Here is a 19,587-nt window from a genome sequence, read left to right on the forward strand (position 1 = left end):
AATTAAGTCTAGTATCGACAGTAGTAGACCTAGTTAACGTCTGGTCTAGGCCTTTACTGCTGTAGGTATTATTCCAATGCGCAGAGCCTATTGGGAAAATAGGAGCTACACTACATGGCGCCCAACGCGTTTGGAAAGGGCGATAAAACTAACGTAAGACATTTAGAGTAACTCAGTCGTGCTTTCTCACTCAGACCCCTTTTTCCATTATACTCCAAAGACGTCTGGAGTGGGTGAAAGGTAATATCCTCCAAAACCTCGCAGGAGGGAACTCCTATGTATGGTTCTTGGTATAGTCAACGTTGAAGGATAAAAACAGTCCCAAAATATTGTGCAACTAATCTCTGTTTCCATAAAGAAACCTGATCTGCAAACAAACATAATACCATCCTGTCTGTAAAATGGCAGAGAGTGATGATGAAAGAGAGGCAGTTAGATTAGCAACTGAACTCGCAGATGCTGATGCTACCATGCAAGCAGCAGACCCGAATATAACACTCATTCCGGTCATTAAAAGGAGATCTATAACCTTAAAACTTATAGAAAATGGACTGACACCTAGAGGTGGCACAGTCATATTCGTAATCGAGGCACACGAATATCGGCAGACAGAGATATACTATTCATGGATACATTTTCCAGCAGCAAATGCTGTAACAAAGTACTTCCACTATTACAAAGTAGAGGAACCTCCTGAAACGTACACTCCTTTCGAGGAGGTGGAAGTACCACTCAAATTCCAAGAGCATTTGCTCTTATTTGATGGCGCCCTAATACATAACAATCACATTACAAGGCTCGGTCCTTTAGGAAGACCAGGAGCAACATGGCCGGTCTTAGCCGGATACACACCACATCCAGACATCGAAAGAATGCCTGCAGCAGAGCTGTTAATACAGCTAAAACAACTACTAAAAATTCATAGACAATTAGTTCAGTATGTAATGCGGACATCAACAATTCAGCCAGCGATTAAACTTCCACAGCTGACCCCTTAACAAGGGAACACAAATAAAATTACACCACAGAACATCCAATCCTGCCTAGGTAAAGTTCCAGCTAAACGGGAACAGATACCATTCTGGTTGGCACAGAAAATTACCAAATAGAGGCGGTGTTTCCTGACACCACCCCATTAGAAAAACACAGGATTCTGACTATATGTCTCCCAATGGGAATCGCACCACACATTGAGGACTGTGACACTTGGGGTACAGTCTTTGCTTCCATCTACACAAAAACGCACGGTGTTCCATCCATTTCGGTAATACCAGATGTGCTAAAACAAATTCAAGATGAATACGGTCCAGAACCTGCTTTAACCCTTGGTATGAAATTACTAAAAGACTTCAAGCAGGTCTCGGCTATATTATTAGCCAACATAAAAGGTGAGGCAGCAAACGTGGCGATCCGCCAGAGGTTAAAAGAGACAGATATAGCAGACCAACCAGCTGAAATTGCCAGAATCATAGAAAAATCCTATGAAGAACTAGGTAGAGATAGTCTAGGTGGAATACCAGTAAAACCGCAACTGACTACAAGTCCAGAAAAAATATTTTTTAATAATAATTCACCAAAAAAGAACTGGGATGGAAACAAACAATCCAATCCTAAAGAAAAGAAATTCCAGTCCCGAGGGAAGTCTCCCAGGCGAAGAGAGAAATCTCCAAACCAAAGACAGAGGTCACCGCATAGTGACCCCTCTGGGAATAGATATAACCTTAGAAATAGGGATAATATTAAAAAACCTGATAGATATCAAGACATTGATACACGTCCCTCTCAATCTTTTCAGACTTCCTCGCAGAAATCGGAAAGAAGAGGACGATCAGAAGAGCACGCCAAGTCCAAAGACAAGGAACCTGCTCAGCTAAAAAAGAAATTACAATTTCCAAAAAAGAAGGTAGCCAGTATCAAGGTAGTTAACAATGCCGAGAATACTGAGGACACAACTGAAAAACGGAGAGTGGGCTCAGACAATGCTAGACAGCGCAGCAGAGGTGAGCATAGCTCGCAAAGTCCTTATGAATCATCTGGAGACAGTGGACACGAATGAATATCTTCAAGTGGAAACTGCAGACACCAGAGTTAGCAAGCCCCACAAGATATACGAGATAACATTACGTATAGAGGGAGATAAGACTAGGAAAATAAGGGGACTATTTTGGGATAACCTCTCAAAGGGTTATGACATCCTTCTAGCTGAAAAAGACTGGCCACCAGAGTTTGTCAGGGAGTGCCCTCATGGCGAAGAAGTAATTATGCCTGCCTTCTCGAATCAAATCCCGATTCATAAAAAATACACACTTGCTAGAAAGTGGGCAGTGGCCTTAGCACCTGCTTTATATAAAAATCATGTAGGATGGGATGAGGATTCTCCTCCTCACAAAATCCAGTTAAAATCACAACCGACTGCACAAAGGCAGTACCCAATTAAGCAAGAAGCTAAAAAACAGGTAAATGAAATACTAGATCAGCTAGAATACCAGGGGGTGATTGAAACTTGCACCTCACAAATGAACAACCCTTTGTTTCCGGTCTCCAAACCAGACAACTCATATCGTCTAGCTTTGGATTACCGACACCTTAACACATGTTGCAAAACCTTTGCAGTGCAAAACTCACACAGTGCTGCACTAATGAATAACATAGTGCGCAAAAAATACAAAACAACCTTGGACATCTCCAATGGATTCTTTTGTCAAAACATAGCACCAGAGAGCAGATCTTTAACTGCATTCTCAGTAAATGGCACTCAAAAGCAATTCTGTCGGTTAGCCCAGGGGTACAAGAACAGCCCGGGGGTATTCTCAGCGAGAGTAACAGAATTACTACAACTATATGATGATGAAGCATTATCTTATGTCGATGATATTTACTTAACAGATGATGACTTGGAGACTCACTTGAAAAGGGTGAACACCATAATACTTGGGTTCGCTGCAGAGGGTTACAAATTCAACTTTAAAAAGTCCAGAATTGCCCATCTGACGGTCCTATTCTTAGGATATGAGTTATCAAGTGAAGGCAAAAGCTTGGCTGACAATTTCCTAGAGAAATGTGCCGTAATCCAAGCTCCTAAAACACTAAAAAACCTACAGTCAATTCTAGGTTTCCTAAATTTCGGAAGAACATACATTGCAAATTACGCAGAAAGGGTCAAACCCCTTTAAGATCTAATTAAACCAGACTTTAAAAGATCCAATTGGACTCAAACACACACAGAAATTTTGAGATCCTTACAAACAGACATGCTAATTAAAACAAAATTAGGAACACGTGATAACACACGCAATCTTGTGATTCGAGTCATCCCAGGGAGATGCGGATTCACATACCTGACTTCTAATGAAGGAGAAAAGGTACCAATTGCATTCAAATCACACTTGTACACTAAGGCTGAAATGAAATTTAGCCCAACGGAAAAAATTCTTACAGCAACACAGACAGCTATAGCAAAAGAACGAGCCCTGGCACAAGGTAAACGAATAATAATCGTGACACCAATACCAGCCTTAGAGGCGGTAACAAAGGCAACCATTCCAAATGCTAAAGCACTCCATCCAAGATGGATACAATGGGCTAACTTTCTTGCTGCAACAGACGTGGTGTACGAATTTGATCCTTATTTAAAAACACAAGAATTTCTCCAATATGAATTTGAATGTCCTCCGCCAATCGACATTCTGCCTCTAGATCACTACGGCTGTATAATATATACAGACGGATCAGCACAACCCGCAGTAGGGGGTAAACAAGCTTACAGTGCTGCGTGCGCGATTGTTAAAGGTCGTTGGCACGAAGGGAAATTTAAACCAACCCTCACTAAAACACAATCCCTAGGAGATTGTACAGCTCAGCGAGCTGAACTACTAGCATTCAAGATGGCGCTTGAAAATACCGATCGAGAATTCCCCACACTCATAGTGTGTGATTCGTATTATTGCGTTCAGTCTTACAATGAATACTTGCAGATCTGGCTTCAGAACGGTTTCAAGGATGCGAAAGGTGGCACAATCAAGCATAAAATGCTCTGGGAACAAGTAGCTCTTTTACAAAAAGAACTACCAAAGACTCACGTGATACATACACTGAGTCATCAACGTGATGGCGTTCACGTTGCAGGGAATTCATTGGCTGATGAGGCCGCGAAGGCAGCTGTGCAAACGGCTTCCGTAGCTGCCGTCACCCGGTCAAAAACAAAAATAGACAGCGAAATATTACAAGCTGTCAGCGCTTCAGAAAAGGTTCGATAGAACCACTCCCTAAAGGCTTTCCAGTAAAATACTCATACATAACTGATGCAAACAATGTTCCTTTTGCTCGAATCCCTGGAGTGGGGGATAGGGCAATTCCAAACATGGAACATAGGTTAGGACTAATAATAGCGGCACACGAAGGGCTTGCTTCTATTCATGCTGGCGTCTCAGCCACAGTATCATTATTAAAACAGAGATACTGGTGGCCACAAATGAGAAGACAAACGAGGAACTATGTTCTAGCATGTGAAATATGTCAAAAAATGAAAGTATCAACGGTGAGACGTCCAGCGCAGACGCCCCTTCTAATCTCGGATAAACCATTAGCCTGTGTTTATCTAGACCACTGCGGTCCCTTACAAAGGGATGGTAACTATAAATATATCTTGGTCGCAGTGGACTCATGCACGAGATTCATATGGATGTGGCCCCAGCGGACGGCTGACGCCAGAACTGTTATAAAAGATTTGCGAGTCTTTATCGGCACATACGCAATTGGCATGCTGCATTCGGACAATGGTCCTGCTTTTAGCTCTCGGGCTTATAAGGAGGCCATGGTCAGCATGGGCGTGCAATTGCGGTACTCTTGTCCATTTCACCCTGAGGGGAACGGAATTGTTGAAAGAAAAAACCGTGACATAAAGCAATCTATAAAGGCAAAGGTATTAGGTTCGGGAGCTGGGTGGGTCAAACATCTAATAAGTGTCCAACGTAGTCTAAATAACTTGCCAAGAAATTTTCTGAAGGGATTCAGTCCGTACGAATTATTATTTGGAACTAGGATGTTGATCTCTGACCTTGATAGTCAGACTTCAGTGGTTAAAGAAAAAAGCTTTGATGTCAAAGACCGTTTGGCTATTTTGCAGGACTTAAACAAAACAAGAAAAGACCTGAGCAACATACAGTTGAAACAACAGCCAACGACCACTGAAGAATCACCACCTGTCCCAGCAAGACCTGTCTGGATTCCAAAAGTCGGGGATCTAGTCAGGGAAAAGATCGCGGTAAAGAAGGAATTTGGGCCTTCCTACAGAAAAGCAGTTCCTGTCTTGTCTGTCAACGGGACAAGATCAGTTGTACTACCGCCACTTGCTGGTAAAAAGGAGAACCGAGTTGTATCCATCGACCTGGTAAAACCACAACATGTGGCCGATAACAAACAGTAGGCCAAGTGGACTCCCAATAAGTAGCAGAACACCAAGGTTTGCTACCAGCACAGAGGTCCTATCAAAAAGGCTCATCACATTCGAAACGCCTAAAGAAGAACAAGAAGGACTATGCAACAATGCAATAGAACTCAGACCTCTTAAAACCCAAATAAAGACATTTAGCAGAGACACACCAATCTATACTGAAGTACCAAGTGAAAATGCAAAAAACAGAAATCCTGAACCAATTGGAACAATTGACAGAACTGCATCCGGTTACTTCATCAACTTCGATGATTCCTCTGACGGCTTCAGTGAATCAAAGACACAGCCATCATCAAAATCCTTTAAAGACAAAACTAAGGAACTTTTGAAACATCTGAAAGAAACATATCTGGTTTCTCCATGGATTGAATTTTGGGTGGGTTTTGGTGCATTTATCCTCATACTTTGGCTCATCATGGTATTAACTTTGGGACGCTTCATTGAGGGAAAATATGCTAAAATGGACACAGCAAGTCAGAACATCAACTTGGTCCTCAAACCACACACATCTTCACACGTCGAGAAAAGAGAACTTTCTTCAGCCAACTTCACAGCCAATCCTATACCTGGTGGGGTAGCCTGGGACAACACTGACTATGAAATTTATGGTCCGGTCGAGATCCTGAAATATCCACACCAAATCAAGATCTCCTTGAGTGACTTTGCAAAACCAAACTCATTTGCTGATGATTGGGACTTCGAAAGTATTAACAACATGATGTCTGACTTAGTAATGTCTGCTAAATTTACAAAACATGATTATTTGCAAGGTTCTACAAATTATGATAGTATGTATTGCTATAACCACTATGGTAATCATTTTTTGCATAAATCTGCACAACCTAGAAATGTTTTAAATTATAATCAATGGGAACATTGTGCTACACCTCCAAAAGGAAGCTCTAGAACCGTATATGACAAATATTCATATTTTTCAGGTTTTAACATAAGTAATGCTGAAACATTTTATTTTAAATTGTCTAACAAGACAGGGATGAAAACCATGATAACCAACACAAAATTGATATATTCAGATTCATTCTTTGAAAAAATGAATACATTTGGATTTGATTATTGGGACAAAAATGTTGATTTGAAAAGTGTTTGGGGTACAAAAGAATGGCAAGTACAGGGTATAGAAGCTTTGTTTAGAGCCTGCATGATCCCAGAACAAATGATATTTTTAAATGACACTGTTCAACAAACCACCTGTCTTGGCTTAGCCAAAATCAAAGATTTAATTAAACCGTCTATTCCAAAGCCAACAATGTTTAGCAATAGCTCTGATACAGATGAAGAGATAGACGTAAACAATATACTAAACAAAAACAGAACACATCCTGATTGGAAACAATGGTTGATCTGGCCCACAGATACAAATAACTGTCAAGATAGATTCCTGAATAAAACACAGGGTTTCAAAATGACCAGGCCAGACCCTAGATATCCCCAAAGACATCACCCAGGGATAATAACAACCTACAGTGTGGGCAAATTATGCCTTCAATGGCTACAAACTTCCACACTGCCTGAAATTAAGCAACACCTAACTTTACTTACTGATGGTGCTGACTTGCGTGATTTCATAATGGGACCACGCAAACAGCGTCAAAAGCGTTTCATAGCAGCCTCTGTATATGCAGCATACAATGAGGCCTGGAAGGTTACTCAAATTAAGACAGCAGAAAGAATACGGGAAATTGACCGTATTAATTTGGAAAAATCACTATCTGTAGTGGACAATGGGTTAATGACTCTGTCCTCCAGAATTTTTTCATTGGACAGCATTGTGTCTTCAGCAATCGATATATTATCGCAAGACTTACTGTTATTACAACATGGTCAGTCACAATTGCGTTCCATTGTACAGCTTGGCTGGACGTTACAAAATCTGCGTTCAGGCTATGTGCCTTGGCGTTTAATCAACACAACGTCACTATTCCAAATCTTTAACCTTACTGATAGACAAATCGGTATGGCGCAAAAGGGTGCTGATTATACAATCTTGAGCATTGAAAAACTAGAAAGATTACCAATGACAATGTCAGAACGACCTGTCAGTGAATGGATAATCCACGGAATCATAAATATTCCAATCTCAACCTTCAGGTTTCAATACTGCCAAAAATATATACAGGCTGGCATGTACGAGAAATTGGGAAAGGGGTACCTTAAAACAACTTGGAACCTGCCCTATTCACATGCATGTGTCAGTAATAAAGGACAGAAAGTGTTTCTTAGTGGCAACAATTGTGCTATGTCACTAAGCGGCACGCTTCTGTGTAACGGTATTAGTTTGCACGGAGCCTGTGAAGGGAATTCATACAACCTTTCATGTCACCAGCAAGGCGCACCTGCAACTGAAATAGAACCATTCTTTCAAAGACTCTATAATGGGAGTTACATTCTTATTGTAGACCGCAGATGTTGTAGTCTTATGCCCGGGACTCCTTATCTAGTCACTACGACGGCGAAGGTCAAGTGCTGTGGACGTTCTTTATTCCCCAGCTCCTTTCCAGACAGGGAGGCAAGGGCATGGCCCAGTTTGAAAATTACTTCTATTCGAATAGATACTTTAAGCAGAATGAAAACAGTGCTTCTTCAGACGCCTACAAGGCTCACGTCATCAAAAGAAACGTATGATCTACAAGTCGCAAGGACGACTGCAGAGATACATACATTATTATCAACTAATTCCCCCGTACATTTCGCGGAAATCCTGAGCGAAATCTTAAATATTTCTGATACCAATGGGATCTCAGGGGTATTTAAGACAGTATTTTCGATGGCATTAACACCATTCAAAGCCATACTGGGTATTTTTCCAGATTTCGTCCATTCGATTTTTGGCGGACTTCCCCTGATCCTGGGACTAATTGCAGGAATCCTATTCTTAGTCCTTATTTTTCGTTATGGCAACCCATGTCACAGATCAAACTCTCGCGACAATGGAAGATACGATCCTAGCCATTGGATACCGGGACCGGATATCAAAAATCCTGGGACTCTCCCGGCTTAGAGACCTAAACATGACTTGGTTTCTATCATTTCGACCAATGTGGCAAAGGTGTGTTTTACCTGTACTAAGGTGTCTGCTATGCGGAGAAGAATGCGTGTTAGACACCTGTCTGACGCTACAATCGGATGCGCCAGTGGATGCAGATACACTGTTGGTTCCTACCAAGGTTCACGCTTTGTGCTGCCCTCAAAGGCTGCCAATCCTGATGACGGCATTCCTGGAATCTTCACCACTGCGATTGAAGAGTAGTGAAGTTCAAGATGAAAGCAGCATCGAACAGGTACGACCTTCTGTCAGCAATGCGAATCAGAATGTCAATGCAGACAATCATGCGCACGAATGCATGGTTACCCCTATTTCCGACTTAGTGGAACTTTCCCATGAAGCTGTTGACAGTTTTTTCGAAAGCCTGAATGATATGATGTTCTCTCCAGAACAGAAATAGAGACTTTTGAGCAAGCTCGCACACGGCGTTCCCTGAATTCGGCCTTCAACTTTAAAAATAAAGTCACATGAACAATTCTTCCCACCAGTTCACGGACAACAATTTTTTAGCAGCCCCAAATTATTTTTCACAAATTTTTCGGGACACTTATCTTCTGCTTAAAGTAAGAAACTATTCCTAGAGAACTAAGAATTCTATTTTTAGATACTTTATAAACTTTAGTTGCCCGCTGGGATGTTCACAAATATTTTATTATGTGATGAGATGGTCTCGAACTTCCTTTCTGTATAGCTATATTAAGAGCCATTTCATGTGTATTTTTCAAATACCAAATTAGCAATAATGCATACAAATGCGTGTTTACTTTTGCATTTAATTCATAGCTTAAGTGCATACAATATATATGACTGCAATTTTTCAGTATATTTGAAAATTTCAAAATGCATTTATGTATTTTGGGGTGGTAAGGTATACACTATACTCTATAGTATGTTGTACTATGTTATACTATGCATAGATTAGTAAATATGACCATAGTTAGCGTGGAGTGGGTGTCATGTATTCCTATAGGTTCTGAATCGATCCCCCTATTCCTGACCCTATTCTGGTTAAACTAACTATCAAGTTAACTAACAGTCAGCCCATGAGGCAAGAACAGCCCCCATGATGCAGATACCGTTATCTGACGCAGTCACACTACGGCACAGGAACGTGTTATCTGATTAGGTCATAACGCTTGAGATCTAATTAGACAAGCGACATTCCTCCAGCCCCTGATAAGGCATACGACGTTCTCATAACAAATCAAACCTATGACAACCTGGAAAATCCGTGCGGCCATTGTTTTGATTTCACAGAGAACTTTAGTAAAGAATGTGCTAACGAGCAAGTCGTATGACATCTTTATTGACGTATCTATGTCCATCCTTACGTCAATCTCGGCACCTTTAAGGTACAAATATTGCCGATCTTGCCCTATGCAAACACACGCGTGGTGACAAGACGGAGCAGCCATACTTGCCGAAGCCGAGAGCAGAAGCAGACCCCGCTGACAGCAGCCCCGCCTTCCTGACGCGCTGAGAGACGCGCTGCTATCTCAAGCCGAGAGACCCAGCACCGGCGTTTCTGGGCAGCCCTCGCAGGCAGCCTGGAATATCGAGAGCAGAGAAAGAGATACCATTCCTCATTTCATCCTAACTTCCAGGTACAGAACTGAATAACCCCTCACAGAGAATTCTTTAGTTATTCACTTGGCAAAAACAAACTTAACTTAAACTGTAACTTTCTATTCCCGCCCACGCATTAGACTTAGGTCAGGTACACGGGGTAGGCGTATTTAGAAACACCAGTTGAGTACGTTTAGTCAAATGTATATGTGTATGTAAATATATTTTAATCATTTTAAACATCATATGGCTCAGAAACCATATCAATGTTTTTACAGTATTATTTTATACTATTGCTTTTAATGTATGCACTTTACTTAACTATAAGTATTGCAATAATATCGATCCATTTCTCTTGTACGAGAAAAGAGACTGATCAATAAATAACACCTTTTTATTGAACACGCCCGTCTCTTCCTTTTCTCTACAATCTGATGAGACTAAGAATGCACGTACTGACTGAGTAAAACAATTGCCTTGTGCTCACACGACTCTCGAGATTGACTCTTGATTAGGGGAGAGCAAAGTTGTCATGTTCTATGGTTGTCAGAAACTAAATCCCTTCTTGTCTAATCAGGGAAGTTAATTCCTCCTTGAACATTCGAGAAAGTTTCTAGCGAACTCTGAGCTACGCTGGCAAACCCAAAAATTAAGTCTAGTATCGACAGTAGTAGACCTAGTTAACGTCTGGTCTAGGCCTTTACTGCTGTAGGTATTATTCCAATGCGCAAAGCCTATTGGGAAAATAGGAGCTACACTACATGGGATTCCAGACTATTTGGCCCACCGATTCCAAGTGGTGCAGAATTCTGCAGCCAAGCTGCTATTGAAGCTGCCTATCAATGCTTCTGTCTCTGATATACTCAAAAATATCCATTGGTTCCTATTTACAAAGAGGCTCATCATCAAGTCCCTCTGCTTAGTTCACAATGCAATTCACAGGAAACAGCCTGCTATGTTTAATCCAAATTCTAGTTCAATGCCCCACCCAGCTTCTATGTGCTTTCTCTTCACCCCACCCATCTATTAAAGTCACCTGGGTGTTCATTACTTCTGTTTCTTAGCCAGTAAAACGTGAAATGCCCTGCCCTTTAAGCTTTGAAAACCCGGGACATCTGTGTACAAACCCTGATCAAAACCTGACTTTTCAATGCTCCATTCTTCTCCTATGTTTCTCCTCTGACTTGTTGGATCCTTGCACCAGGGTGCCTCCAGGGGTTGAACTCTATAAATACCTTGAATGGACATGGACGTGGAAGTGCTTCTTGAAAACCAATTGTCTACTGGGGGTATCCTGCCTGAGGGAATTTTCAAGCACATGAATCTATAAACGTTTTAATGCTGAAGAGCCCCTTGTCACAAAGCAATCTAGTAACACTTGCAGACATACGCTCCCCCATCGTTAACCTGAGAGATGCTGTCCACAACTGTAGTGTAGAATGTGGAAATAAAAAGAAAGCCTACGGATTCAGCCTGATTGGACTTTTTATAGGAAAGAGCTATTAACAGTTGCAGGTCTTCAATGCAGGCTTGAATTATATGGAGGTAGGCTTTAAGGTGTTTATGTATATTCAGGGACAACTGTACTATTTTCAACCATAGGTATGGCACTGCATTGCATGGATGGGAGAGAGCAGGACAACACCAGATCTACTAATAGGGTGTGTGTGTGATGGTTAGAATAGGTTTTGTACTGGAAGAGTACCCTTTTACTGGAAGGGTACTCTTCCCGATTCAAGCCTTTGTGTGGGGTTGCGCCACCGTTTGTGACACTGTAAAACCTTAACAAATCGGGCCCTCAGTTTCACACAGTTTAATTTAGAAAGTGTGCAGTCATCCATCTCAATCTTCTCCTTTAATATCTAAAATCGAATGCTAGAGGGAAACTTGAGGAGTGCTGCTATATGATTTGAGCCCCCACTAGTTGCCACTCTGTACGAGATATAAGACTATTTGAACTGGGAGAAAAGTTCCTTGTCAAGGTTACAAAGGGAGGAAGAATGGATTTTGTTCTGCACTTTTCAGGTCCTTGGTACCATCGTATTATATTGATTTGTATCGCCGTAGCTGATAGAATAACTGTTGAGACCGGCATGTCCGGTGCGTGCTCTTGTAGGTTGGGCATTCCAGAGCCCGGTGGTGTGGATGGGTTCTGGAATGGTTTGGATGGAGGGCGACAAAAATGCAGAGAGTTAAGTGCTTGCTGCTGAGATCTGTGTATATTCTGCATGTCACATATTTTAGTTCAAGGGAGCTGGTTCACTCTTTCGTCCGTCAGAGGCTGATGAAGTGATCTTTGAGTTGGGTAATGGCTATCAGACACAACACTGAAACTCAAAAACTAAGGCAGCAAATATTACATAAAATATGTCAAACTAATTGTATTTATTAGCAAAATAGAAACAAAAATTGCTTGACACCAAGAGAATGCTGGTCTTTTTATTAAGGCAAAGAAAACAGGAGTAGACCTGTTAACCCAGGTGAGACCGGGTACAGTTTATATTAAAACACAATGTCTCAACTGGAAAACATTTAGAGAAGGCAATTTTCTGGTAGCAGACGTCGCAAGGGAAGGGGAAGAACAAAGGGAACCCACAGTAGGAAAGGTGTAAGGAACAAGATTATTTTATATATATTATATAAGTAGTTATATCAGCACTACAGTATAATTAAATAAAACAGTGACCATACCATACAAGTGTGCACTGAACGTGCAAGTGACAGGTCTTTTTATCAATGCATTCACAATACCTCTTGATCCCTGCGGGCCTGCATTCCCTTTTCCCATTTATTTCTGTTTGCAGCCAGTAATTCTCGTCGTTCCAATTCAAATGATTTCTATTTAAAAAATAATAATATCTTAGGTGTTAGTCAAGTGATTTCAAACTTTTATTTTATTTTTCTCAATATAATAAACATCAAAATGTAAAGGTTAAAGATCCAGTACATATGCTAATGCTTTTATACACCTGATCCTCTGCGTCCACTCCAACTCATAACAGAAAAGCCTTGGAACCACCAAAATAAAGCACCCTCATTATATTGTCTCCCCGGGGGGGCTCCTTGTGCCTCTATCCCCATTTAGACAAGCCTTAAGGGTCTCTGGCAGTTCAAGACCACGGGCCCTCCCTCAGTGCGACCATTACAGGCTTCCAGATAGGTCTGAACTCTTCATGTGAATCTAAGACAGAAGGCCACAGCAGTTCTATTGCGAGAATACAGTGAATTTTATGTGCCCAAATCCCAATCGAGGGAGAGTCCTGTCCACTTCGAGCAGTCATTTCTAGTTTACCTGTTAACATCACGTAAGAAGGCAGCAGCCTGCCATGCATCGCTATCCATTCTAGTCTTGGTTCTCTGGGTCATGAGGTGCAGTATAGTCCAGAATCTTTTGGGTTTGAGCCAGAACGGTCTTCCAAAATATTTCAGTCTTGGGCAATACCACCTTATATATAAATCACCCCCTTCCTGATCACATGCCCTTAAGCCTTCACCTCTTATGTTCAGTGAAATGGCCTTCAAAGTCCTTGGTATCATATAAAAATTCGACATCAAACTTGTGCCGTGTTTCCCTGTGCTAGAAAAACAGCAAGTACTTTGGCAAGCTCTTCATAAAGCTGCTGTTAAACTTCTCAGTCAATGACCCTGAAAGCCACCCAACTACTTAATTGTAAATTACCACTTCCCATACCAAGAGAACTGTTTTAGTAGAGTCTGCATATGATAGAGATGAGGCCATTAGAGGTCATGAACAGTTCCTCAAATAACAAGTGAGGTCTAGTTACTGACAACCTATTGTCCTGAGCCATAGCCTATTGTCTGAGTTGTAGGTAACTCTACCTGCCCCTTCACGGATCTCAAAGTTATTCTCACAGCTATCAATCAACTCTTCGTCTCTGCTGAGGACATGTCTGACATCATCCAGCAGCCCCATGCCTCCCACGTCACAAAGAGCCCTGCTTCCAGGGCTGGTGTGAACCGCTGGTTGTGGGAAGAATGTAAGCAGTAAATCAAGAGTTGAGGTGTCCCATACCTTCATCAGTGGTCATATTACATTGCTTATGTATTAATTTCTTGGTCTGTACCCTTTGTTCAGCCAAATCAGGTTCCAAGCTGGCCTTTGTGCCTCTATAGGATTTTCTCACTATGCCAAGCACTAGAGAGCTAGAAACGTAAAGAAATATGTTCCCACACTCACTTTAACTGAGGCCAAAAATGTTCAGAGAAGTCACAAAACTCAAACATATTCTTCTTTAAAGGCACCAAGCAGTTCGGACTGGAGTGTGAAAAAATTCAGACTACCAATAAAATTCATAAAAGTAACGCCTGTTAATTACAGCACACCGAGGCAGCAACATATGTCATGAAGAAAAATAGTAAAAAGAAATTATAAATAATATTTTAATTATTAGAAATCCAAGACTTTGCTCAACTTTCTACACGTGGGTCTGAATAGGGTATTTCATGAAAACAACTTATAAGAGAAAGAGAGAAACTGCAGTGGCTGAAAAGATGCAGGCTATATACAATTGTTCCCTAATAATTTGAAAGATTGAGTAACACCATGTCAGAGGGAGGGATTAAAAGTTTAATTACATTTTCCTTTATTGTTTGTATTTTTCATTGATTCACATGCTTGAATCACTCTCCCTCTTGACAAGCTGGGAGTTCCTATAACATTATAAGCAGGACATGGTCATGATGGACTCATTAAATTGGGTGCCCTTTTATCACACACAAATTAGAGATTGCATGTGGCTTACAAATTAGTGTATAAATAACTTGTACCCAATTTACACTCAAAGACAGTGGGTGAGTTTGGTAAGCACAACCCTGTCGTTGTCGAAACAAACAAAGAACATTTGTTTTGTGGTGAAAGCCTAAATCTCACTCACTTGCCTGGAAGACGAAAGAGCAAGCAGTACCATTGTTTTCGAAGAAAGATCCTTGGCCTGCCCCTATCGACTGATTCAAACGGAGAACACATCAACTGTGACAAAAGATGTTTAAATTCCAAGAGACAATATATATAAAGTCAAATAATTGAAGTGTGGCACTCTGCGGTAACAGTATTGTGTTCCTGTTGTATTCAAATACAGCTGGTGTAGGGTGCGGGTGGGTACCGTTCTCCAATCAGGGGCGTGAAATTCAAAGTATACAATTCGCGTTGTCTCGATTAAGACCAATTCCCCACTTAGCACTCCTGGATAAATTCCATCCAATAATTAATATTCCATCACATCATCATCATTTTCAAATGAAAATGTGTTGATTTGACAGATCCGTTATTCATAAATCACATTCATCGTGCTATGTAATCACAAATGAAAGTGTAAATAAAATATTCATTTTGTTGAACAGATTCTGTTAAATAGATCCCAATGTATTTTGGGACAAGCCCTTCATCAGGGGAAGGTATCCAACAAGAATACCAATAGTCAATGATCCAAGAAACGCAGTTTACATAACTATTACAAGTGTAGTGGAAATCCTTACAAACCACAAGTGAAATCGTGATGTCCAAAGAACTGGAAGGAAAGATCCTCTAAATGTTAAAGTGACTGAAAAAAAAATTAACTTGTTTGAACGCAGGAAAAAGGGCTTGGTGGATTTGAATCAAAGGAAACTCATAGTGAAGAACACAAACCCCCAAGTAAGAGATATCGAGAGTAAACTAGAAATAGATGGAAATAGCACAGCAAATCCAGAAACAAACTTGGTTAGTTTTATTCGCGCTGTTGCATACAAGTGGAAATAGCCGTTCGAAGGAAAGTGTGGATAAAAAGAGGGACGCAGTGAAACAGTGATTCGTGAAGATGAAAATAGCGTGCACAGTTAAAGTGAGAGCATACCGTTCACGGTAGCTCGAGTGGAATACCCATTCAAACGGGTATAGGGCTAGAAAGAAGACGAAACAGAAAAGGAATAAGAACGTGGTGTATGAACTGAAACACTTGTTGCATTAAAGATCCCACCATCTTGAAACAAAAATAAGAAGGAAAGTGCACAAAATGTTGAGTTAAAATGTGAAATCAAAAGTAGTTAAGTAATCTAGTCCAGGATCCCACTGATTTATGGACGCATAAAAGGAAACATAGCAAAAGAAAACCCACTCAACAGGTTCGCTAAGATAAAAATGAAACAATAGAATAAACTGCTATATCAGTATTTGAAGCGCACAGTGGGCATGCAGTGCATCTGGCAATTCTTTTTTTAAAGTTCAGATGAGCCAAAGGACGGGTTAAATAGAAAAAGCAAAAACCAAGTAACGCCTTACAAATAACAACTTAAATCCAACCGTTCATTGGGGGCCCGATGTAGGTAAAACGCATTTACCGATTTTAAAATACCGATCCGTACCGAATCGGTATTTCAAAATCGGAAAATGATATGTAGGAAATAATCATCGGAAAAATACCGAATCGGTAGCATTCGGTATCGAGAGTCGATACGTACCGAATCGCCAACTACCGATTCGGTATAGGCCGGGTCGGACAAGTCCGAATCGGAAAAAAAAAAATGCGGAACCAACCGAATCGGTAAACGCCGAATCGGAATAATAAATACGCCCCATGGGCCGAAAGGCCAATAGGAAGACATTATACATTCCGAATCGGTATTTACCGAACACATTCGGAAAATACCGAATCGGAAAATACCGATTCGGAGAATGCCGTTTTGCCGAGCTGGTTGAGTGACACTGAAGACACCAGCCAATGAGCTGTAAGCACCCTCCCCCACAGGGTGTGGCAACCCAGGCAGGTGCAACTCATCAGAACTTTCTGGAAAGCTGCCTGAGCTGAGCAAACACAGAGAGAGCAGCATTGTGAGCAGGATCCCTGAGAGACATGGACACCAGCACAGAGAGCCAGAAGGCAGGGCGTAAGCGCAATCCTAAATTCAGCACCATGGAGCTACAAACTTTGGTGGAGGAGGTGGTGAGGGTGCACACCCAGCTATATGGCAGGCAGTCCCTGACTGTCCCGGAGAGCACCAAGAGGAGGCTGTGGATCGACATCGGGGAGAAAGTGAATGCAGTTGGTGTCACCCACAGGAGCCTAGACGACCTCAAGAAGAGGTTTTATGACATCCGTGGCGTGACCAAGCGCAAACTGGCCGACCTGCACAAGCAGGCTGGACTCACTGGAGGAGGAACAAAGCGTGCGCCACCCCTCACTCAGCTGGAGGAACTAGTGGCGACCACCATCGAGAGGGCCAGTGTCGTGGGAATTGGGGACCTGGATAGCTCATCCCGAGCTACAGCTACAGGTAAGAAGCATGCGCAACTTGACACACCATACCAGACACCTCCCCTACAGACCCAATGCACAACCAAACCCCAGGCCAGTACTGCTAGCAACAGACATGAGCAATGCATCTAGCTAAATGTACTCAGCAAAAGTTACCAAAAATGCCACAGCAGGAGCATGAGATAAATAACTGTAATACAGCATCAACGTGTTTGTAATGAGACGTGCAATGCTTTAATAGTTGTGACTGGAACACATTAGCACCCACTTGACAAATGCTTCTTTGTACCTAGGGGCACCATCAGGCGGGGGAGCAGCATCAGCTCCAGCACCAGCTCCAGCACCAACAGCCAGTGCGGCGGTGGCAAGCACCAGTGCAGCAGCACAGGAGGAGGAGGACAACAGCTGTGCCCTGGCAAATGAGGAGGACACAGGACATTCCCTCACAACTCCACACTCCCCCCGACTGTCTCAGTCTCAGTCGCCCTCATTGGTATTCTCCCCGGACAACACACCACCACAGAGCCACCCTGCACCTGCCACTTCCCCGGCCCGGAGGAGAATAGTGGCTCCATTAGTCATCATGGAGGGGGCAGCGGGTCAGGCTCCTGCACAAGACCCCGTGACACCAGCGACACCAGAGCACACACAGCAGGGCAGCAGAATTCCACGTAGGCCACGTGCTACCAGCAGCCCAATACCAGCACCGGGAGGCAGCATCTTCGCAGGGCTGGAGACCAGCATGGTCACAATACAGAGGATGCAGGCGAAATCCATCCTGGCCTGCCATCGCCAGTTGCGCCTGCACAACCTGCAGATGGGTGAGATGACACAGGGCTTCAAGACCTTCGTTGACAGCAACAAGGACATAGCAACATCAATTGGCCGAATGACCACTGCCATCACCCAGCTCTGCACCAGGTTGGATGACCATGAGCTGAGTCGTCGCAGGGATGCAAGAGTCACGAACAGGTCACTCAACCGCCTTGCGGCTGCGACTGCCCAGCTATGCCAACGTGGGGCAAACATGGAGGCCAGCCTCACACAGAACATGTCCGAGGTCACTAGGGGCATGGGCCGTATAACAACAGCCATGGAGACACTACTCATCTCCAACACCGCAGTGAATCCCGTCCTGGGCGAGGCTGGGGACAGCAGCAGCCGCAGCAGCCCGGCCAGCGCTGCGTCAGAGCCGCGCCGGAGCACCAGGCGCTCAGCTGAGGCTGCAGGGCATTCTGAAGGGGGTGAGGTTCATCCCAGTGGGCCTGCTAAGCGCAGCAAAAAATAGGACTGCCACTGCGGGTGAGGCAACCCGGACATTAGACATTCCTACCCCTTGTTGTTTAACTTTTCTTTTGTTGCACATCAGTGCAGTAACGTTGATGCAACATTATTAAATTTAATTTCTGAACACATACATTGACCTGTTTGTGCATCTGTACTCACTCAGAAATAGTTGTCTGTGATCTCCTGACGCCTGTATCTGCCGTCAGATGGTGCAGAGACTCCAGCAGGTAGTGGTAGTGGGACAGCATTGTCATCGTCAGGGTCCTCGTAGTCGGATAATTCTACCTCAGTGCCTTTCCTGACTGCAAGGTTGTGCAACATTGCACAGACAGCAATAATCTTGCAGCAGGTGATGGGGGTATATTGCCTTGCACCTCCGCTCTTGTGCAGACATCTGAACCTGCTCTTCCAGATGCCAAAGGTCCTTTCCACTACGTTCCTCGTGCTTTTGTGTGCACGGTTGTACCTCCTTTGGCTGGGTGTTGAGGGGTTGAGGTAAGGTGTGAGAATGAACGAGCGTAGGGCATATGCACTGTCGCCTGGAAGGAGAAGGGGTAACATTACTCACATGCATACATGTATTTCACACTGCAATTTTGGTAATGGGGGTCTGACACTGTGTCTTACCTAGGAGGTATCCTTCGCCAAATTCCCCTGCCATCAGCCGTGCATAAATCCCGCTACTCTGGAAGATGTAGGAGTCATGGGTACTCCCCGGAAACTTTGCAACCAGGTCAGTGATCACACACTTGGCATTGCATATCACTTGCACATTTATGGTGTGCCGTGACTTCCGATTGCGGTATACGTATTCGGTGTCAGCAGGGGGGCAAATCGGTATGTGTGTGCCATCTATGCAGCCAATGATGTGGAGGAATCTTGCCATCTGATAGAATTCAGCTTTTGTCTGTGCCAGTTCTGCATGGGTGGAAGGGAAGGAAATGTAGTGGGCCATCCTCTGGATCATG

The 19,587-nt window shown here is 42.8% G+C and overlaps 1 protein-coding gene and 1 long non-coding RNA gene across 3 annotated transcripts in view; one reads left to right on the forward strand and one right to left on the reverse strand.

Annotated features, from left to right (window-relative positions):
- LOC144763934 (dynein regulatory complex protein 1-like) overlaps positions 1–19,587 on the reverse strand; it is a 907,472-nt gene that overhangs the window by 644,166 nt on the left and 243,719 nt on the right. Inside the window, exon 6 of the mRNA XM_078649981.1 lies at positions 12,834–12,920. Within this exon, the coding sequence (XP_078506107.1) occupies positions 12,834–12,920 (87 nt within the window). The remainder of the gene's footprint in view (positions 1–12,833; positions 12,921–19,587) is intronic.
- Positions 1–19,587, forward strand: part of LOC144763935 (uncharacterized) — a 232,840-nt gene that overhangs the window by 45,699 nt on the left and 167,554 nt on the right. The window lies entirely within an intron of this gene.

This window comes from Lissotriton helveticus, chromosome 6, assembly GCF_964261635.1.
Source record: "Lissotriton helveticus chromosome 6, aLisHel1.1, whole genome shotgun sequence".
NCBI lineage: Eukaryota > Metazoa > Chordata > Amphibia > Caudata > Salamandridae > Lissotriton > Lissotriton helveticus.